Source organism: Pteropus alecto, unplaced genomic scaffold, assembly GCF_000325575.1.
Source record: "Pteropus alecto unplaced genomic scaffold, ASM32557v1 scaffold98, whole genome shotgun sequence".
Taxonomy (NCBI): domain Eukaryota; kingdom Metazoa; phylum Chordata; class Mammalia; order Chiroptera; family Pteropodidae; genus Pteropus; species Pteropus alecto.
The window spans coordinates 11,255,389-11,273,530 of NW_006443570.1; the positions used below are offsets into that span (position 1 = coordinate 11,255,389).

The window sequence follows — 18,142 nt, forward strand, 5'->3', positions numbered from 1 at the left end:
ATCACAACATTCTAGAGTACAAATGAATGAAATAGGTGAGTAGTTTCCAAACCTTTTTTCACTGCAGAAAACCCTTCCCTTTATTCCCCTCAACACATACACACACACACACACACACACACACACAAATCTTCAATATACGAAACAGATCAAAGTGAGCTGAGGTTGAGGGTGGGGCTGGGGGTAAGAAGGATCCTTGGTTTCGCCCTCCCCCAAGGCACCTCTGTGAAACCTGGTGTGGAAAACGCGGACAGAGACCCCGGTAGCGTGCCGGGAGGGAGGGATTTCTGCTCCTGGTGTACTAGCTGGGCTGGGCTAGTCAGAAAAGATTCAGTAGAAGAGGTCGGAGGAAAAAGAAGGGAAATCACCTTTACTGAGACTCGCTCTGCCCAGACTGCTTAGGCTTGAGTCCTGAATCTGGTACCAACTATTAGCTGTGAGACTGGGCGAGTCACGTAATTTTTCTGTGCCTCACTTTTCTTTTCCGTAACTGGGGATTATAATAGGACCTACTTCACAGGGTTGTTTTGAGGACAATATAAGTCAATCCATATTAAACCTTATAATAGTGCCTAGTACATAGTAAATGTTCCTTAAGTTTTAGTTATTATTTTATCAGTTATTTCTATGTTCTTTGCGCACATAACTTCATTTACTTCTCACAATAACTCTATAAAATAGTCATCAGCCCCGCTTTTGAGTTGAGGAAACCCAGGACAGAAACCAGTTTGGGTGACGGGATAGGGGGAGGTGGGTGGTGACAAGAATGGAAGAATCCAGAAAATTATGGTGAGTGTTTCAGAGATCAAGAGAGATAACAATGAAAGTAGAAAACTAACTTCATTATAAAAGCATGGGATGATGATGACAATAGTGATATTGCAATCATTTATTGAGTGATAACTATGTGCTTGACATAGGCTAAGAGCTTCCTTCTGAACTGTCTCATTAAATCCTCATGACTACCTTATGATGTAAGTGCCATTATTATGCCCCTTTTACAGATGAGGAAACAGAGGCTCAGAGAGATGAGCTAAAATGCCCCGGTCACACTGAGGGTCAGTGGAGATGCCAGGCTTCAGACCCTATGCTGTCTGGCTCGAGAGCCCCAGCTGTCAATGTTGATGGCACCACCGACACCAATCGAGCTGATTGAGGTCAGCAGTGTTCAAACTTTCCTCACCAAAGATCTACCTTTACCTATGCATCCCTTGAGCTGTTTTTTAAACAATATATTTTACCAAACTAGCTGCATTTATTACAATTTACTTTTCCATGAGATAACTTGTATTAATACATTCAACTGTTAGAATTTCAACCAAAAGCAAAAAAATCGACATTTTAGTTAAGCCTGTGGGACTTCTTAAATATTGGAAGTAGCTCAAAGACCCACATTACTTTCACAGAACTCCTTTGGGCCAGGGGATCCCAGGTAGGAGCTACTTGGTCAGGTCAAAGGATGAGACCTGAGGGAAGCCCTTGGACCTGACCAGAGGGACAGCTTGGGGCTAAGGCAGTTCCCACCAGAGGTTCCTGCCCAGTGATGGGGGAGATGCCAGGGGAGCAGCCTGGGCAGTGACTGCAGGATCTCTGAGAGAAGAGGTCACAGGGCAGTAGCCAAGGCACTTCTTCTAAACCCCTGATGTTTTTTGTGTTTTGTTTTAGCTCAGGCACCACTGCCATTTGACACATATCGTTTTCATCCTCACAATAATCACTGGAGTAGGAAATAAAAGTCCCATTTTCTGGTGGTAGAAACAAAGGCCCAACAAGGTTAAACTACCTCAAAGAGCACTGACCACACATCCCTTGCTTCCTAGTGTCTGTGCCCACGCCTCAATTCTCCTACAGGAGTGTGCTCTTCTGAGGGGCAAGAAGAAAACCTCATATGTGGACACGTCCTGACAGGCTGCCAAGTGTTCACCGGTATGTGAAATCATACACTGCTCTAGGAGAACAGCAGAGCTTCTCTGAACTCTCTTCCCCCATCTCTCTCTGTCTGTCTCTGTCTCTGTCTCTCTCTCTCTCATACACACACATACACACTCCACTCACATTCACACTACCTAACAGTGAGCACTTGTCTGTCAAATGACTAAATGAATGACATTTGCCTATATTTTGAAAAACAAGGGAAATGAAATAGCCAGAAGCAGGGTAACTTTAGCCTCAGAAATTCTGCTGCCTTTAAGGGCCCTCACAGTCTTGCAGAGACGCCACACCCTCCAGTTCCTCCAGGTGTGTCCTGGGCCCCATTTCCCACCTCCCCTGGAGTTCTCCTTTGCACTGGCATGGCCAGGCTGGGAGAATATCCTCACCTACTTGTGGGCGCCACAATCAGAACGCTGTTCACATACCTGCCCCCTGTGGGATTACATAAGAACCCAGGCTGTGTCCTTGAGACTCGTGGCTCAGGAAACAGCCCTCAGAAGGATCAGGAAATCCCCAGGGGATCTAGGCCTGAGTACAGCGAGCAGGGATACAGGTAAGTAAGAGCTGTCACCCTCCTCCTTTACCACCCCTCCTCCTTTACCTCCCTCCCTTAGAGGAGGGAGCAGGACCCCCTCCTCTAAGTCTGACTGCCCATGCCACACACAATCTAACTACACTCTGGCTTATGTCACCATGAGAATCTTTTCACGTATGTTTAGCCTTCCTGGCCAGAATGGAAGGTAACAGAGCAGAGAGAGTAAAAGCCCCGGTTTGAGAACTGGATAAGACTCAGTTCAAATCTCAGCTCTGCCTTTCCTAGCCTTGTCCTCCTGGTGAGTTACTAAGTTTTTGATCCTCACTTGCCTTACAAGTCAAATAGGGAATAATAATGTCTAGCTTCCTAACTGTTGTGGAGGGTAAATGAGACTATACATATAAAGACCCTGTCCCACATCTCACCTAGCACATGGTAAGCACACAGAAAACAGTAACTAATGTTAAAGCAGGGATTACAAATGCAAATGTTTACAGGGCCTGTGAGGTAGAGGCCAGTGGGGAGCACGGCAACCAGGGAGCCCGCGACTGTGGAAAGGCTGCCATGGTGCCCGTGGAAATGCGGGGCCACTGGGTTGCAATCTGGGAGGAAGAGGGGGAGTGTTTTAAGGGTAGGAACAATGGGTTCTGTTTCTGCTATTCTTTGCTCTGAGGCTGGGCAGGAGCAGCAGTTTAAGAGATGGGGGCAGGAGATGGGGTGGGGCACATGTCCTAGTGACAGTCAAAGGTTCTGTTGGTAGACGGGTGGTAGAGAAAGGAGAGAGGCCTGAATTTCCACCTCTCAGACCAGTCTTGGCTTAGGAAAACCTGAGTGAATTAGGTACATAACTCCTAGGAGACTTATGGCCAGAGAGCACAGGGATCTCTCACAGCCTGGAGCCAGGTGAAGTTCAGAGTGTGCGTGGGGTCGAGAGTGAATCTACCTTGCTTGCCAGTGACAGGCAGGGGCGGGGGGCCCGCTGGGGACTCTCCAGCTTGACGATGCTGATAAATCCAGGTTCCAGATTGTCATCATCACTGGCATTGCACAGGTACAGGGGGTGGGACTGCAGGGAGAGAGAGAGAAAGACATGTTAGGGAGACTCTAGGGAGCAGGAGCAAGCCGTGGGAGCCAAACACTTCTCTGTTACAGGCAGGTACCAGGCAGAAAAAAAAAAGAGTGGTCTCCTTACTAGATTACCTCATACCAAGCTAGTAAGCATTCATTGTCATTGCAGGGGTCCCAGGGCCAAGGTGGGAGCAGATAGGAGTGAGGGATGTCCAAAACGGGGATCTAACTGAAGAGCCTGCTACAAAGCAGCCCAAACAACCCTCAAGCCCTTGTTTTCCAAACGGGCAGCCACAAAGCGCTTTACTCCCAGCCCTATCCTCTCACATTTCCTAATTCTACCTGCACCCAACACCCCTGGCTAAGAGCTGTATCAGTGCTTTCAGAATCTTGCCTTCCTTCCTTGCTCCCCCAGAGGAGTGCTGGGTGTTGCCTGTGCCTCCTGCCCTGGGGGAAAGATTCTGAAAGCACTGATATGGCCCTCAGCCTGGTGTTGCTAGATGCCCTCCCCTGCCCCCTCCCCCGCAGCAACTGTTGGCCCATAGATTCCCATCTCCCATGGGGCTTGGGTCTTCTCACTCAGTGTTGCCTTGTCCTTCTCAATTCCCTCCTTTGCCCCTGCCCTATGACCACCCTGGGATTAAGCAGGGTGATGATAGGGAGAAGAGACTATTTGGGGATGAGGCTTGGCTAACAGTTAAGCCTTGAACTGCACAATTCTTAGGGGCTCATCTTGTCCTCAGGAATGATGCAGTAAAGATGGAGCCAGCTCAGCCCACCTGCTCTGAGGGTTAAGGCAGGTCCAATCCAACACCTGGGCCTCTCGCCCAGCTGGTGCTAAGCGATGACTAAGGGGGAAGTGGGCCCAATATGTGCTAACAGAGACCAGAGGATTCCCTCATCAAAGGGATGAAAACTGCCCTTCTATACACTCTCTTCTCATTCAAGGTGATTCGACTTGAATCTAATTTTCCCAGAGTGCTGTGAAAACAAAGCATGATTTATTTGGCCCCAGATCATCCTATGAGCCAGGGGTTTCCACATAGTGAAAACCCAATGTATCTTGGCAAAAAAAGAGGATTTCCTACTAGGAAGCTGCCAATACTTCCCTTTCTGTTGCTGTCGAAATCTAAAGCAGGGGTCCCCAATCCCTGGGCTGCTGACTGGTACCAGTCTGTGGCCTGTTAGGAACCAGGTGGCACAGCAGGAGGTGAGCCCAGGTGAGTGAGCAAAGAAAGCTTCATCTATATTTGCGGCTGCTCCCCAGCGCTAGCATCACTGCCTCAGCTCCACCTCAAGTTATCAGGCATTGGATTCTCATAGGGGCACTGGTCCCTGGATTCTCTATAGGGGCACTGGTCCCTGTGCCAAAAAAGGTTGGGGACCGCTGGTCTAAAGGACTTCTAAAAAAGAACCGTCAGAGGAACCAGAGACTTTTGAACTTATGAAGATGATAACACCGATGATGGATTTAAAAGTGCAGTCGCTTTTTTGAAAGCACTTTAAGGCTATCTCCTCTCACTGCATCACTGCGGTCCCTTGAACATAGTGAGTTCCAAATAAATATGCCCTTCCTTGCTCTGGACTGTATCCTTGTGAATAAAGCTCTTTGCGCAGGGGTGGGGTGGTGTCGAGATGGGAGGGATTTCCATTCTTGCTCCTAGAACTTACTATTAGTCTGATAGCAATCAAGGTTTAGTGTGGCAGGGGGAAAGGTTATACACTTTCCCATCTCCAGAAAAAGCTAGGGCATAAGGTTGGGGGCTGTTCTCACTTCAGTAGCCTCTGTCTCAAAAGCTCCATTAGTCTGTCTATCTGCTCATCTGTCCAACCATGCATCCATTCATTTCTTCATTCTACCAACAACAAAGGCCCCTGTGGTGCCAGGCATGTTACAAAGTATTGAAGAGTCGACAATGAATCAGACAGGCCCCTTGCCTTAAAGAAGCTCAGAAGACAAGTGGACAAGTGTGAAGCTGTAGCCTCTTTCTCAAAAGCTCCATTAGTCTGTCTATCTGCTCATCTGTCCAACCATGCATCCATTCATTTCTTCATTCTACCAACAACAAAGGCCCCTGTGGTGCCAGGCATGTTACAAAGTATTGAAGAGTCGACAATGAATCAGACAGGCCCCTTGCCTTAAAGAAGCTCAGAAGACAAGTGGACAAGTGTTCAAATATATCGTATTGTGATGTTTGATGCAGGGTTCATTCAAGGATCTGTGGGAGGCCACAAGAGGGGGTACTAACAATCCCATGTGGGAGGGCGGAGTGACTTCAGTGCTTCTTGGGGATGGAATAGGTATGGGATCACAGGGAGGGCACCTTCATGGCAGAGGAAGGGGCCTGAGGTGTGGAGACACAGACACAGGCTGGAAAGGTCGGCAAGAGCCAGACTATGGAACAGGGACCACAGATCAGTGTTTGAGAGGGACCTCCCCAGGGACTACAGAGGACAGTCTGGTGTGAGAGGAGTCAAAAGTCAGGTGAAACAAAAGATGAGAGACCTTCTTTCAGGAACGACAAATTGCAGCCACAGAAGTCTGCTGCTTTGCTTGCCGCCCCCTCTTAACCTCCCGCCCCCCTGCCCATGGTCCAGCTTTCTCAAGATAACTCCAAGAGGGGGAAAGTCACTTTAGAGAAGGATTTGCAAATATTTAACTACCAACCTCTCTGCCCCCCGGGCCTTCACAGTGCTATATTGCGGGATGCCTCTGAGGAGGTGGAGGGGAAAAAACTTGGTGTTGTCTGGTGACTTCCCTGGTACTGAACTAGTGACTATGGAAGAGAGAAGGGAGCAAATTAACCAATAGTGAATGCCTCTGGTGTGCCGTTATCTCACTAAGAGGTAGGTGTTATCATCCCCATTTAAAGAGAAAGAAGCTTGAGGCCCAGAGAAATTAAGGTCATACAAGGTTAGAACCCAGCTCCACCTGGCTCCTTCCTCTGGAGTCATGTAACTCCAAATGAACCACATAGTCAACCCTCCATTGTTAGGCTCATAATGATGAAAATGATGATGATAGTTTACATTTATTGAGCGAACATGGTGGACCAGTGATTGCTCTAAGCTCTCTTGTGTACTAACTCTATTTGTCCTCAGAACCCTATGAGGTAAAAATTATTATTGTCTCCATGTTAAAGCTGAGGAAACAAAAGTTAAGAAACATGCCCAGAACTATGTAGTGGAAATCAGAAGAAATGGGAAGTAGTATAAGATAGGTTAAAAAAATTAATAACAATTTCCATTAGACTTTGAAAACATGATGCATTCCCCAAGTCTTCCTAATTGTACATCCTTCAAGCCCAAGCCAAGTCCTTGAAATTGTGGTGACTTCCAAGACTGATCCAGGCCCTCTTCTCTTTTCACTCTTCATGGTGGCCCTGGGTGACCCCAGCCAATCCCATGGCTTCGGTTTCCACATACAGGTTGTCAATTACATACATGCAGCTCAGACCTCTCTTGAGTTCTAGACTCATATGCCCAAGAGGTAGGGCCGGGATGTTTCTACCGGAAGAAATTTAAATAAGACATTTCACACTCAGCATGTTCAATATTAAACTAATCCTGTTACCTCTCAAAACTGCCCTCCAGTGTTCTCTATTTTAGGGATCGGAACCACTATCTACCTATCACCCAGGTCAGATGTCGTCCGGCTAGTCTCTCCTCTCTTTTCTACCTCCCACCACCACCACCAATATCCAACCAATCACCGAATTCTAACAAGTCTGTCTCCCCAACATTTCTCTTCATTGTCCTCTTTCCTCCATTCCCATTATGGCTACTCTAATACAGGCCACCATCGCTGCTATTCCAATTTACTGAAATAACTTCTTAAGTGGGGTCACCACACCCCACTGAGTCCTCTATACTGGAGCCAAAGTGGCCTAAAATGCTAACTTGAGCATGTCACTCTTCCACGTTAAGATCTCAAAAAACTCATAGCTCTTGGAATAAAGTCTGTTTTTTTAAACATAGCTTAAAACAGCAGTCCTCAACCTTTTTGGCACCAGGCACTGGTGCTTCTATGAGAATCTAATGCCTGATAATCTGAGGTGGAGCTGAGGTGGTGATGCTAGCGCTGGGGAGCAGCTGCAAATACAGTTGAAGCTTCATTCGCTTGCCCATTGCTCACCTCCTGCTGTGTGGCCCAGTTCTTAACAGGCCACAAACCCGTACCGGTCTGCGGCCTGGGCATTGGGGACCCCTGGCTTAAAAGGCTCTACTAGCTCCAGCTCATGCCTCAAGGCTTACTGTTCCCTTCTTATACCTGTTCCATCCTTGCAACCCATGCTCCAGAAATAACTTACTTCATGTCCCCACTTTTGGCACTTACTGTTCTGTCAGAGACCTCTCCACTAGGTCCCCTTAGCACCCTGTTTTTCCCCACTCATAGATTTATTCCATGGTATTTCAGTCGCCTGCTTATGTCCCTCTCTTCCCCAGGCTTTGGCTGACTTCCACTGTCCCTTTGGCGCCTGCTACATAGTTTTCTTTTATTTAATATTGGTCTACAATCAGATTATCGAAAGCTAATTATAAAGACAACATAATGCGCACAAAAATCCTGATAATGGTGGCTTTGAGAGGGGAATTAAAGAGGAGATGGTGAAGACAGACTTTGGTGTTTTGCGTTGAATACTTCATAGGATAATATATTGAGATAGTGGGTTTTATTTTTTGCTGCTGTGGAAGAATAAAAAATGAGAGCTATTTATAGTTTGTTCTGTGTCTTTTCTATCTTGCCATTCCAAGAAGACAGCCTCATCTTCTCTTTCCTTGCTTTAGGGGCATTTGCCAAAAGCAAATGTTGCTAAAGACCTATCTTCCAGCTTTTGCAAAGGACTGAACTCATTGAGTGACCTGAAAGCTGACAGGAGCGTGTATGGAGAAAGGGGCAAGAAGGGTTAGAATCCATGGAATCCCGAGGATGTGCCAAGTTATGGGGATCTGCAGCCAGTGTCCCAGAAGGGGTGGACTCTAAGGGTCTGGACCCTGGCAAAAGAGATGTGCCTACATGGATTTCAAGGGAACACTCGTGCTTGGACACTGGGCATAATTGTGGTGACCAGCATGAACAAATGACAGAGGGGTTCCTTAGATATTTCAGTTTTGGTTACTCTATGAGGGAAAGTTCTCGGAAAAAAAAAACAAATTTCCAACCACCTAGTGGAATAAGGCCTCTAAGTCAGATTTAATTTGATGAAAATAAAATTCCACATTTCTTGTCATATTTGTGGCATGAAACCATACTCACTACACTTTTGTATGGTTTGACTCTTTTACAGTGAGAGTTTTTCAAGTATTTTAGATTAAAACCAAAAAGAAAATGGCCAATCAGAACGTGCTCTTTACCTAGCAAGGCAGTGTTAGTCTTCCTTGGGTGTAACACAAAGGCTGTCTTTGCCCCCTCCTCCAAGGAATTTTCAGCAGGCAAGAGAGCTCCTGAGAAGAAAACAGATCCAAATGCATCTGCCTCATTGGGATACATGGTCTCCTGATAATGAAGATGAGAATGTGATTTCTGCATTGGGCCATCTGTCTTCTCAGCGACACCAGGAGAGGGCCAAGAGAAATGGGCTTGCAGGATTCGGGGAGGGTGTGGCTGGGGAGGGCCCCTGGAAACTTGGTGGACTTTAGAAATGGTTATCTATGTCCTCCTGAAAGGCCAGGAGATGGAAAGCCCCTGTTCCAGATGCTTCCATGAGGGGCAAATTAAGAAGACTTGCTCTCAGGGTCCAAGCCACTCTGGTTGAGAATTCAGCTTTGCACCCACATTTTATACACCTTAGTAAAGACAAGTGTTCTTTCCTTTAGTGATGTGTGTTGTATTTCATACTCTTGAGTCTGTTCTCGATCTCTCTGTCTTCCTCCTTAAATCTGATTTTTTCCCTCTCTTCCAAAACAGACCACGTTTCAAAATTCCGACTCCATCGTTTACCTGTAAGACCTTGGCAAGTTACTTGGCCTTTCTGACTTCATATTCCTCATCTTCAGAATGGAATATAAATGCCTCCAGATTATCATGAAGACCAGAGATAATGGATATAAGCACAGAGTCCGACAAAGCAAGTGCTTATTAAATGGTAGTTGTTTTTATTATTGCACCTGTAATAATAAAAACCTCTTTCTGGAAAGGACAAAGCTCTTTCTTACTGCTTCTGCCTTGGTCACCTCTACAGTGCCTCTGAATGCCAGCGTTCCACAAGGCACAGTCTGGGATAGCTCATTATCCATGGTCACTTCCCTTCTGTACTCGGCCCTCCAAACCCCACTGAACAAGCTCTTCCAGTTCTCAGCCCGCCTCCTTCCCATGAAGGCGGCCATGTGATCTCATTACCTCCTCACAAAGGGCATTCCAGGGCTCAACTGAGCCCCGAACTTAATGCTGGTCTTACTTTATCCGTGGCATCTCCTCCTATTGGGTGTGTGCTTTTGCAAGCAATTCTTTACCGGCTCCTGTTTCCCAGCCACTCTCCTCCCCCCACCCCTGCTGCAATAATCTCTTACTTCTCTGATTCCGCATACAGACCTTCACCCAGGCCTTGGACAGGTAACTTTACTGCCTGCTACAATTTTGCCTTTGTAATCAGGAACATTGGCCAGGCATCAAAGGCACCCTTCTCCCCATTTCCTCTTTTCAGATTTTATAATCATCCTCTCCTGTGCAACCTCCTTTACCTGAACTTAGAACTACCTGACTTTTATCTCAGGCAGCAGGACACACGAGCATTATAAAGTCGAGCTTCTGTAGCTAAGGGGTTGGGAAAAACCAGATTGTCCTGGAATTGCTCCTTCTGGCTCTCAGCACCAGAATAGCCTCTGGGGCCCAGTTTGGTCAACTTGCCCTTTATATAAAGAGGTTGATGCTAATATACAGGTTAGATCCTAATGGTGATTGCTTAGGCTTATTCTCATCCTTACCTAAGCCTGTTGCTACTTCTCTGGGATGGCTAAATTCCCTAATGAATTAAGTTGGGAGGCTAGGGAATTGTCAAGAGCAGTTTCCCATCTATCTTGTTAAAATGTTTTCACAAGGAAAATATATTCTTGCCTAATTGTGCAAATTTTTAAGGTACAAAAGTAAATAATATTGGTGAGATGAGAGAAGCATAACCTTGAGCCACCTGATGGAAAGGGACCAGCAGAGAGAGGACAGATGACAGAGGCCTCCAGTATTTCTTAAAACTTCCTGGGGGTACTGGTGCTGGTGAGCAAGAGGATTGACAAGAGAACTGAAATGATGTGCCAGCTTCCAACAGGAAGCAGGGTGACAAAATTCTGAGAGGAGGAACTGAGTTCATTGAAGGTCCAATCTGGAGCTTTGCATATTGTGGGTGCTTAGTATTTAGTAGAATAATAAATAAACGCAGTAACTCAGTTTGAATCCAGTTTCCATACAGTTCATAAAAGAGATGTGTCTAACAGCTGAGCATCCTTCATACCTTTAAAGGACATTCAAAATGTGATTTTTAAAGATGGGGAATGTGAGACTCTTTACAGGCTGCCCATGGTTATGCAACTAGTCAAAGGAGGTTAAGGTCTCCTAAATTCAGTTCCAGTACCCTGTCTACTCCACCAAGCCCCTCCAAGGTGTGCACACTGGGGAGTATCCTGTGTGACACGATGCAGAGATGGAAAGCTTCAGGATTTCCATTTCTAGAATTTTCAAACTTGAATCATTCTTAGCAATAAGACAGGAGAGGAGCAAGGTCTATCTGCTCCTTTTCCCTCCAGGCCTAGACAATTTCTGACCAGCAACCTCAGCTTCCTTCCTCTCCCCTAGGGCTTATCTCATGTCTTCTACCAGCCACAACAAAGGCAGCCAGACCCAGACGCTGTGCAGAGATGCCTTCCCAGTGAATAATCCCTGTTTGTTTAGGATGAGAAAGGTGTGTCCTGAAATTAGAGATCACAGCAGCTCAGACCCAAATAATGGCCATTCAGTCAGACTACCAGTTCCCCTGTCTCAATCCACATTGAAGACCGCATTCTTCCATTTAAAAATTCACCTATCCTCAGCTCAGACTGTGTCCAAGCTCCACAATGTAACTGGACCTCTCTATCCTACAGTGGCCCCCTGGAGGGGTTTTTCTGACCCCACACTCTGCCTGGCATCTTTGCATGTGTGGTTCACACAGTCATAAACAGAGTTATAAACAGGAAAAAGAAAGAGAGAAGGAGGAAAGAGCTAATTATCTGAGTTGCTTTTGAAATAAACTGTATCAGAGAAGAAAGCTCATTTAGCAGTAACCAGACAGAGAGGAGAAAAATCCCAACCATCCAAGAGGTAGAGCTTTTGTCCATTATATTCCCATAGAGAGATAGGTCTTGTCCTGACTCAGGCCAGAATGACCTCTAGTTACAGGGGCACCAGGAAGCTATTAGTGAGGTTATGCGCAAAGGAGAGGGAGCCCATCAAATATCATTTTAGTTATGCCAGCATTCTTTGTAAGGAAGGCCATGAAATCGGATACCAAGGTTCCAAGGCCTTAGAGGACACCTCAGGAGTCAAGTGGTTTGGACTCCTTCCCTCCACCAGGTGGGGAACTCAGGGCTCAAACCACCAAGAATCTTCCTAAGAGGTCCTGAAATGTCAGCTGAGCTCTGCCACTCAGTTAGAGACCACTGTCCCAGGGAGATCTTGCCACCTTCATTGACCTTCATTCCATAGGAAGCACCACTTGAGGCCCCTCATTTAGCTTAGTCTTGTTCAGTCTTGCAGAAAGGCTGAGGTCTTGACACAGGTGACAGTGTTGCTAGGAGTGATACCTACCTCACATTTCCAGGACAGGAGGCCCTGGCCAGGACTCTTTCTAGGCATGGCCTTAACTCTTACAGCACTGAATTCTCACACTTAACCCAATGTGCTATTTGCAAACAGCCTTGAAAGTCTGCTTTATGATTTTGCTATTCTTGTTTTAGCCAAACTCATGCCAGAGATGGTAGAAATTTAGAAACTGGAGGCAGGTAGTTTTTGTTTTTAAGTAATTATTTAGGTTAAGATTTTACTGCTGAAAAAGCCAGACAGTCCTTGTGAAAAAAGACCAAAGAAATGAAACTCAAGGAGATCTCAATCATTACTAAACTTGGTGGTACTCAATCATTACTAAACTTGGTGGTTTCAATGCAAGAATGTGAAATGGCTAAATTAATCTGGTTATTTCATACATGTTCCATGTCTTTCAGGCCTAGTCTCTTGCTCAAAGGTAGAAGGTATTTCAAATCGCCCTGGAAAACTCTACTTCACACTGTTGTTTTCCATGACTGGCTTATCAGCCAGCCCTTCAAGGGCAGATATTGTATCCAAATGGACCAACTCAACTAAGTCTATGCTCAGGTTTTAATTGTCACATCGTAAGTGGGAATGGGGTGAAGCTATGGCACTTGCTGGGCTGATCCCAGTCTCCAGCCCCTGGGGAGTAACACACAATATTGCATTTACACTGCAAAGTGGAAAAAATATGGAACACAGGCCCATCTTCAATAAAGAAACAATACAGGGGATGTGGGGGTAGTTGCACTCAGAATTACATCAGGAGGAGGAGGACAAAATTATTCAAGCTAGCAGCCAACCCAGACGCCCAGAGTCTCTCCTCAGAAGCCACTGGGGGCTGAGGTCAGGCCCAGGAGGCTTCTGTTCAGAAGAGGCAACAGCCAAGAAAGGCTTGTGTTAGAGACGCAAGGGCTCCGGCCCGACTGCTGACAGCCCTTTGACCACAGCTCTGAATCCCTGTCCATGGGGTGGCCCTGGGGAAGAGGCCTGCTTTGGGGGGGACTGTTTAATGATTTGCCAGCAAAGAACAAGGCAAACAGACTGCTGGCAGCTGCCTGGATGCAACAGGAGAGTAGATTTTTATTCCCACCCACAGTGTGGCCTTCCAGGCAAGGGATAAAAGAAAAAATGAGAGAGGGCGTTGTGAGAGCCTGGGAGGGATTGCCATTTTGGACTCAGCATTTCACTGGGTCTCCATGGATGGTGCCTGGATATCTTGGCATTGGTGCCAGTTGGTATTTCCATCCTCTGTATATTTAATATACTAATAGTCGCATCTCTTGAGCGCCTAAGAAATAACGAGTAAGATATGTAAGTGGCCTCTTATGGTAGAGTTCTAGGCATTAAAGAGAATGAAACAAACAAACAAACAAACAAACAAAAATGCTATCTTTGTTCTTAAGAAATCTTTTATAGAAAATGTATGAGATGGGAATTAGTTAGGTTCTCTGCTAAATTCCTTTACTTTCTCTTCGCGTGGACCTTTCCCTATCTCCCTGGCTCTACAGAGAAAAAAGCAGCACCTCCCTCAACCCCCACCCCGACCCTGCTGTGAACCAGAATCTCCAAGATCTAAGTCTTCTGTCTCCCCACCTACTTTTGCCCTTGACCTCCCAGCACAGCCCAAACTAGGTCCCTCTCTAATCCTCTGACCAGCCTTCAGTCCCTAGAATCAAACACTTTCCCCCCATATAGTTGCTCCTAAAGTGACAGATTCAAAATTCTTAAATGACACTTACCTCTTAGTTAGTTCTATCAGTCTACTCCACTGTGACGCACCCTCTTACTCATTTCCTCCAGGAGAATGCCTGGTTCTTAGATGTTTAACAAAATATTAATCCTTTCTTCCTCCCTTTAAAGTAGATCCTGATCTCCTTCAAATCAGGGACTAGGTCTATTCATCCCTTAGCATAATGCCAGGCACAGAGTATATGTGAAAAAAAAAATGTATGTTGAATGATCTATTTTAACAAATGGATGTGATATCAAATAAATTTGGTGGTTGCCTTGTCATTTGATCAGGATATGATTATTTTCAGATTTCTCTGCTTTCTCAGAAACCTTCTGCATACTCCCTGTAAGTTTTTGACCTCTTAGGGATAGGGGAGTTCTCTTCCTTCTCTTTTATATTATGCCTAAATCACCCCTATAACTCTGAACAAAACTCACTTGTTTGAGGAAACCCTTCCTGCTTAATAGTAAAGAGTAACCCTGGTGACTCTTTCGTCTTCCCTCGGTATCAGTGCGTTGAGCAGAGCATAATCCCTAATGGGGGATTTTATTGCTGAGCATCTCCTCACCAATAAAATAGAATGGCTCCTGCTCTCGAGAGACTATAGACCCATAGCCGTACATTGTAGACACGGGCTCATGCGCAAGGGTCTTAAGGCCATTTGTCGAACACCACACAGGGAGTGCTAATTCACAGAGCACAACATATACAGCTTGGGAGATTGGAGAATGAACGGAAAACTTACTTACGCTGGCTATATTGCTTTGGAAGTGCCCTCCTGTCATTTCGGGCCCTTTTGTTTATCTACCAGATCTGATAGGAAGCTCCTTCAGGGCAGGAGCCATTTAAAGACTGTTAAAAATAATTTTATTTATTTTTTTATTCCTATAGAATTGACTCAAAGAAACTCTTGCCTGTCACCGGCTTTAGGCCATAGTGTTGGCTGAGCATCTCAGGTACACTTCAGTACCTACCAAGATGCTATGGGGACTTAACCAGTGACCCGCATGGAAGAGGTCTAGAAAATCTGAGTTGATTTACTCCCGATTGTATTTCATATTTTTTCTGAGTGGGTCCTTTTTCTTACCTTTAGTGGAATGAGAGATGAATTCTATCTCTTTTCTCCATCTTTTATATCCTGAAAATTTGATGTGCCTGAAGTCCAAATTTTAGAAACTTCAGCTGAGGAGCCGTTTGATATCATCACCTTTCCCGTGTTTCAGCTTCCCAGGAGCCCAACCAGCCCTCAGCCTGTTCGGGCCCTGAGGATGTACGTAGGCCACTTCATGCCAAATGTGGTTATATGCTCAAATATTCCAAGCATCCCCTGACTTGCGCTTTGTGAACTATGAGTTCTTTGTTACTTCCTCATTGCTCAAAACTCTTTATTTTTCTTGCTAAGTGCAGATGGTTAAGAGATACAGGAAAGATAATCAAAGCGCTGATAAATGGAAGAGGCATCTTCTCGGTTATTAAGTTGGCTCTGCTGAATAGAAGTTCCTGTTTGCATTTGTCAGGAGATTCGAGGAGGTGCCATCACCAGAAGCAGTGGGTAAAGGAAGTACTTAGGGAATTAGGGAGCAGAGCCAAATTCCTAGGTTGAGAGTTCACAGGGCAATGAGGATCAATAGTAGCACTTTTGATTTGTACACTGTTATCAAGGTACAAAGCAACACTACCCTTTGTTCCTTTTATTTTTACTCTGCTAATGGAACTCTTCACCTTAAGTTAAGACTATTACTCAGCTTTGATGTTGCATTTTATATTAGCAAAGTGCTTTATAATCCTTCATTAGCTATTTTATTCTCTCTTTATTGTACCACCCATTTCACAAATTAGGTTGAAGAGACAACGCAATGCTTGCAACCAGGAATCCTGAATTCCGGGCACGTACTAAATATAATAAAAGGAGACTTGACGGGCCACAGGAAGAGTCACAGAGTAAAAGAACAGAAGCACCAGAATTATAAGAACCTTCTTGGAAAATAAACCTCCAATGATTTAGGGCAAGACTTGAAAATTTTATTTTGCCAGCAGTAAAACTGAGAGGTTTCACTAGCTTAAATTTAAAATGTGACCACCAAACACACCTTTAACAGGAAAATAGTTTTCAATGGCCTAATTTCTTCCATAGCAGAGTTGAAAGCAGAAAGAAAAAAAAAAGATGTATCTGAATTTAATGGTGCCAGTTGTTTCCTAAGAAAAAGCACTGATGCTAAAACAAGACAAATATCCGTAAGTCACTTCTGAGCTGTCGAATACCCTTTCTTCACACTTTCCCCGCTTGGTGTTTGTGACATAATGCTTATTCTCATTCTTACACTTCTCTGACTGTCCCCCATTTGTTGCCTCTTCCTTTTTCATCTTCTTCCTCTCATTTAAATATAAGAATATGTTATTTGATATCTATTCTCTCTCTTCTGGAGTTCTTATTCATTCCAATATCTTCAATGATAATTCTCAAATGTGTTTCCAAAGGCAAATTCTCCTACACTTCAAAAGGACTGTAGACATTATCTCTTTGTAGTCTTACTGGTACCTCAAACTCAAATGTACCAAGCCTATATATCATCTTCGTCCTGAGTTCCACCCTAAACCAATAACCCCTCTTAACTTAGCTACTTTTGTTAATGGCACCATCATTTTCCTAGAGACCCAGGCCGAGCACCTCAGAGTCCTTATGATTCCTCCTCCATGTGTCCAATCACTTAAACTTGTCTTTGGAAACCTACCTTCCCTATGTCTCTGGAATCTGAACCATTATAATAATCTCCAGTCTCTCACCATTGTAAAACTCTCTCTGTATCTCTGCAAGAACAATCTTCCTAAACATGGCACTAATCATATCATTGTCCTGTTCAAATACCATCAATAACTCTCCACTGCCTTCTGAATTAAATTCAAACTCCTTAGCCTATCAAATCAAAGTTCTGCACTGGCTTTGGAATCAAACAACTTGATTTCACATTTCAACCGTGTCACTTACAAGATGTGTGTGACTTTGAGTGGGTGGCCTAACTTCTTGAGTCTTGGTTTCCTTATAGGTAAAAAAAAAGAAAACAAACAAACAAACAAACAAACAGCAGATACCACCACCCACCCAAGAAGATCATTGTAGAGTTTAAGTGAAATAACATATTTCAAATACCAGCAGTTCCTGCACATAGCAGGCACACAGAAATATTAATTTCTTCCTTTTCCCCTCTACCTTTTCAGCTTTATCCCCACTTCTGTCCTAAATATACTATACTACTTGTCCAAACCAAAGTATATTACTCATTATTCTCTGACTTCTCTTGGAATGCCTGTTAACTATCCTGTCACTTTTTAAAAACCCGCTTATCCTTCAAGGCCAAGTTTATGTACTATACTTTCATGAAGAAACTCTTCTTCAACTGAAATGTCCTAGTCAACTTGTTTATATTTATTATATGGCACTTTTCACCTTCTGCTTTATATTCTTATCTACTAAATTGAGGGCAGAGCTTTCTTTATATCCCAAATGGCACAAGGCCCTAACATAACAGGCAATCAATAAATGTGTGCTGAATTAATATTGAAAGCTTGAGATTTTGGTCTCCAGAGAATCCATTCATTTGTGATTCATACTTCACACTGAGAACTCTTTAGAAACAATCTCTGGCAGACTATCAGAATTTCAAACAACGTTAACAGAGAAGCTGAGTCAGTCTAGGATTAAGTTCAGTCCTAGTTCAGTCAACAGGAATTGTGTGGACCCTGTTCCTGCTTGAGATACCATAATTTGGCAACTTGTGTGAGCCATGGGAGCTCATGAGAATAAGTTTAGAAGAGAACATCTTTGTCTTAGGGACAGGCAAGTAAAAATGCATGATACCTATAAAAACAACCACTAGCGGGTTGACAATGACAACAGCTTCACTGATATAAAAAAGGGTCCCAAAAGGCCATTTGTTTTCATAGGTTCTAAAGGTGGCTCAGCCAAGAGATTTAACTATACCTTACTTTGGCTTTCATCCAATCCATTTCCTCTTGGCCCAGTTAGCAAATGGGTAATTATATGACATCAGCCACCATGGGGCAGCAAGAACATAAGGTGGTTTCATGGTGCCATATAATG

At 44.6% G+C, this 18,142-nt stretch overlaps 1 protein-coding gene across 2 annotated transcripts in view; it reads right to left on the minus strand.

The window, feature by feature from the left end:
- The window catches only part of RNF43 (ring finger protein 43), a 57,560-nt gene that overhangs the window by 10,966 nt on the left and 28,452 nt on the right, over positions 1-18,142 (minus strand). For both annotated transcript variants that reach the window (XM_006924876.2, XM_006924877.2), the window contains exon 2: positions 3,411-3,533. In XM_006924876.2, coding sequence (XP_006924938.1) covers positions 3,411-3,533 — 123 coding nt within the window. The remainder of the gene's footprint in view (positions 1-3,410; positions 3,534-18,142) is intronic.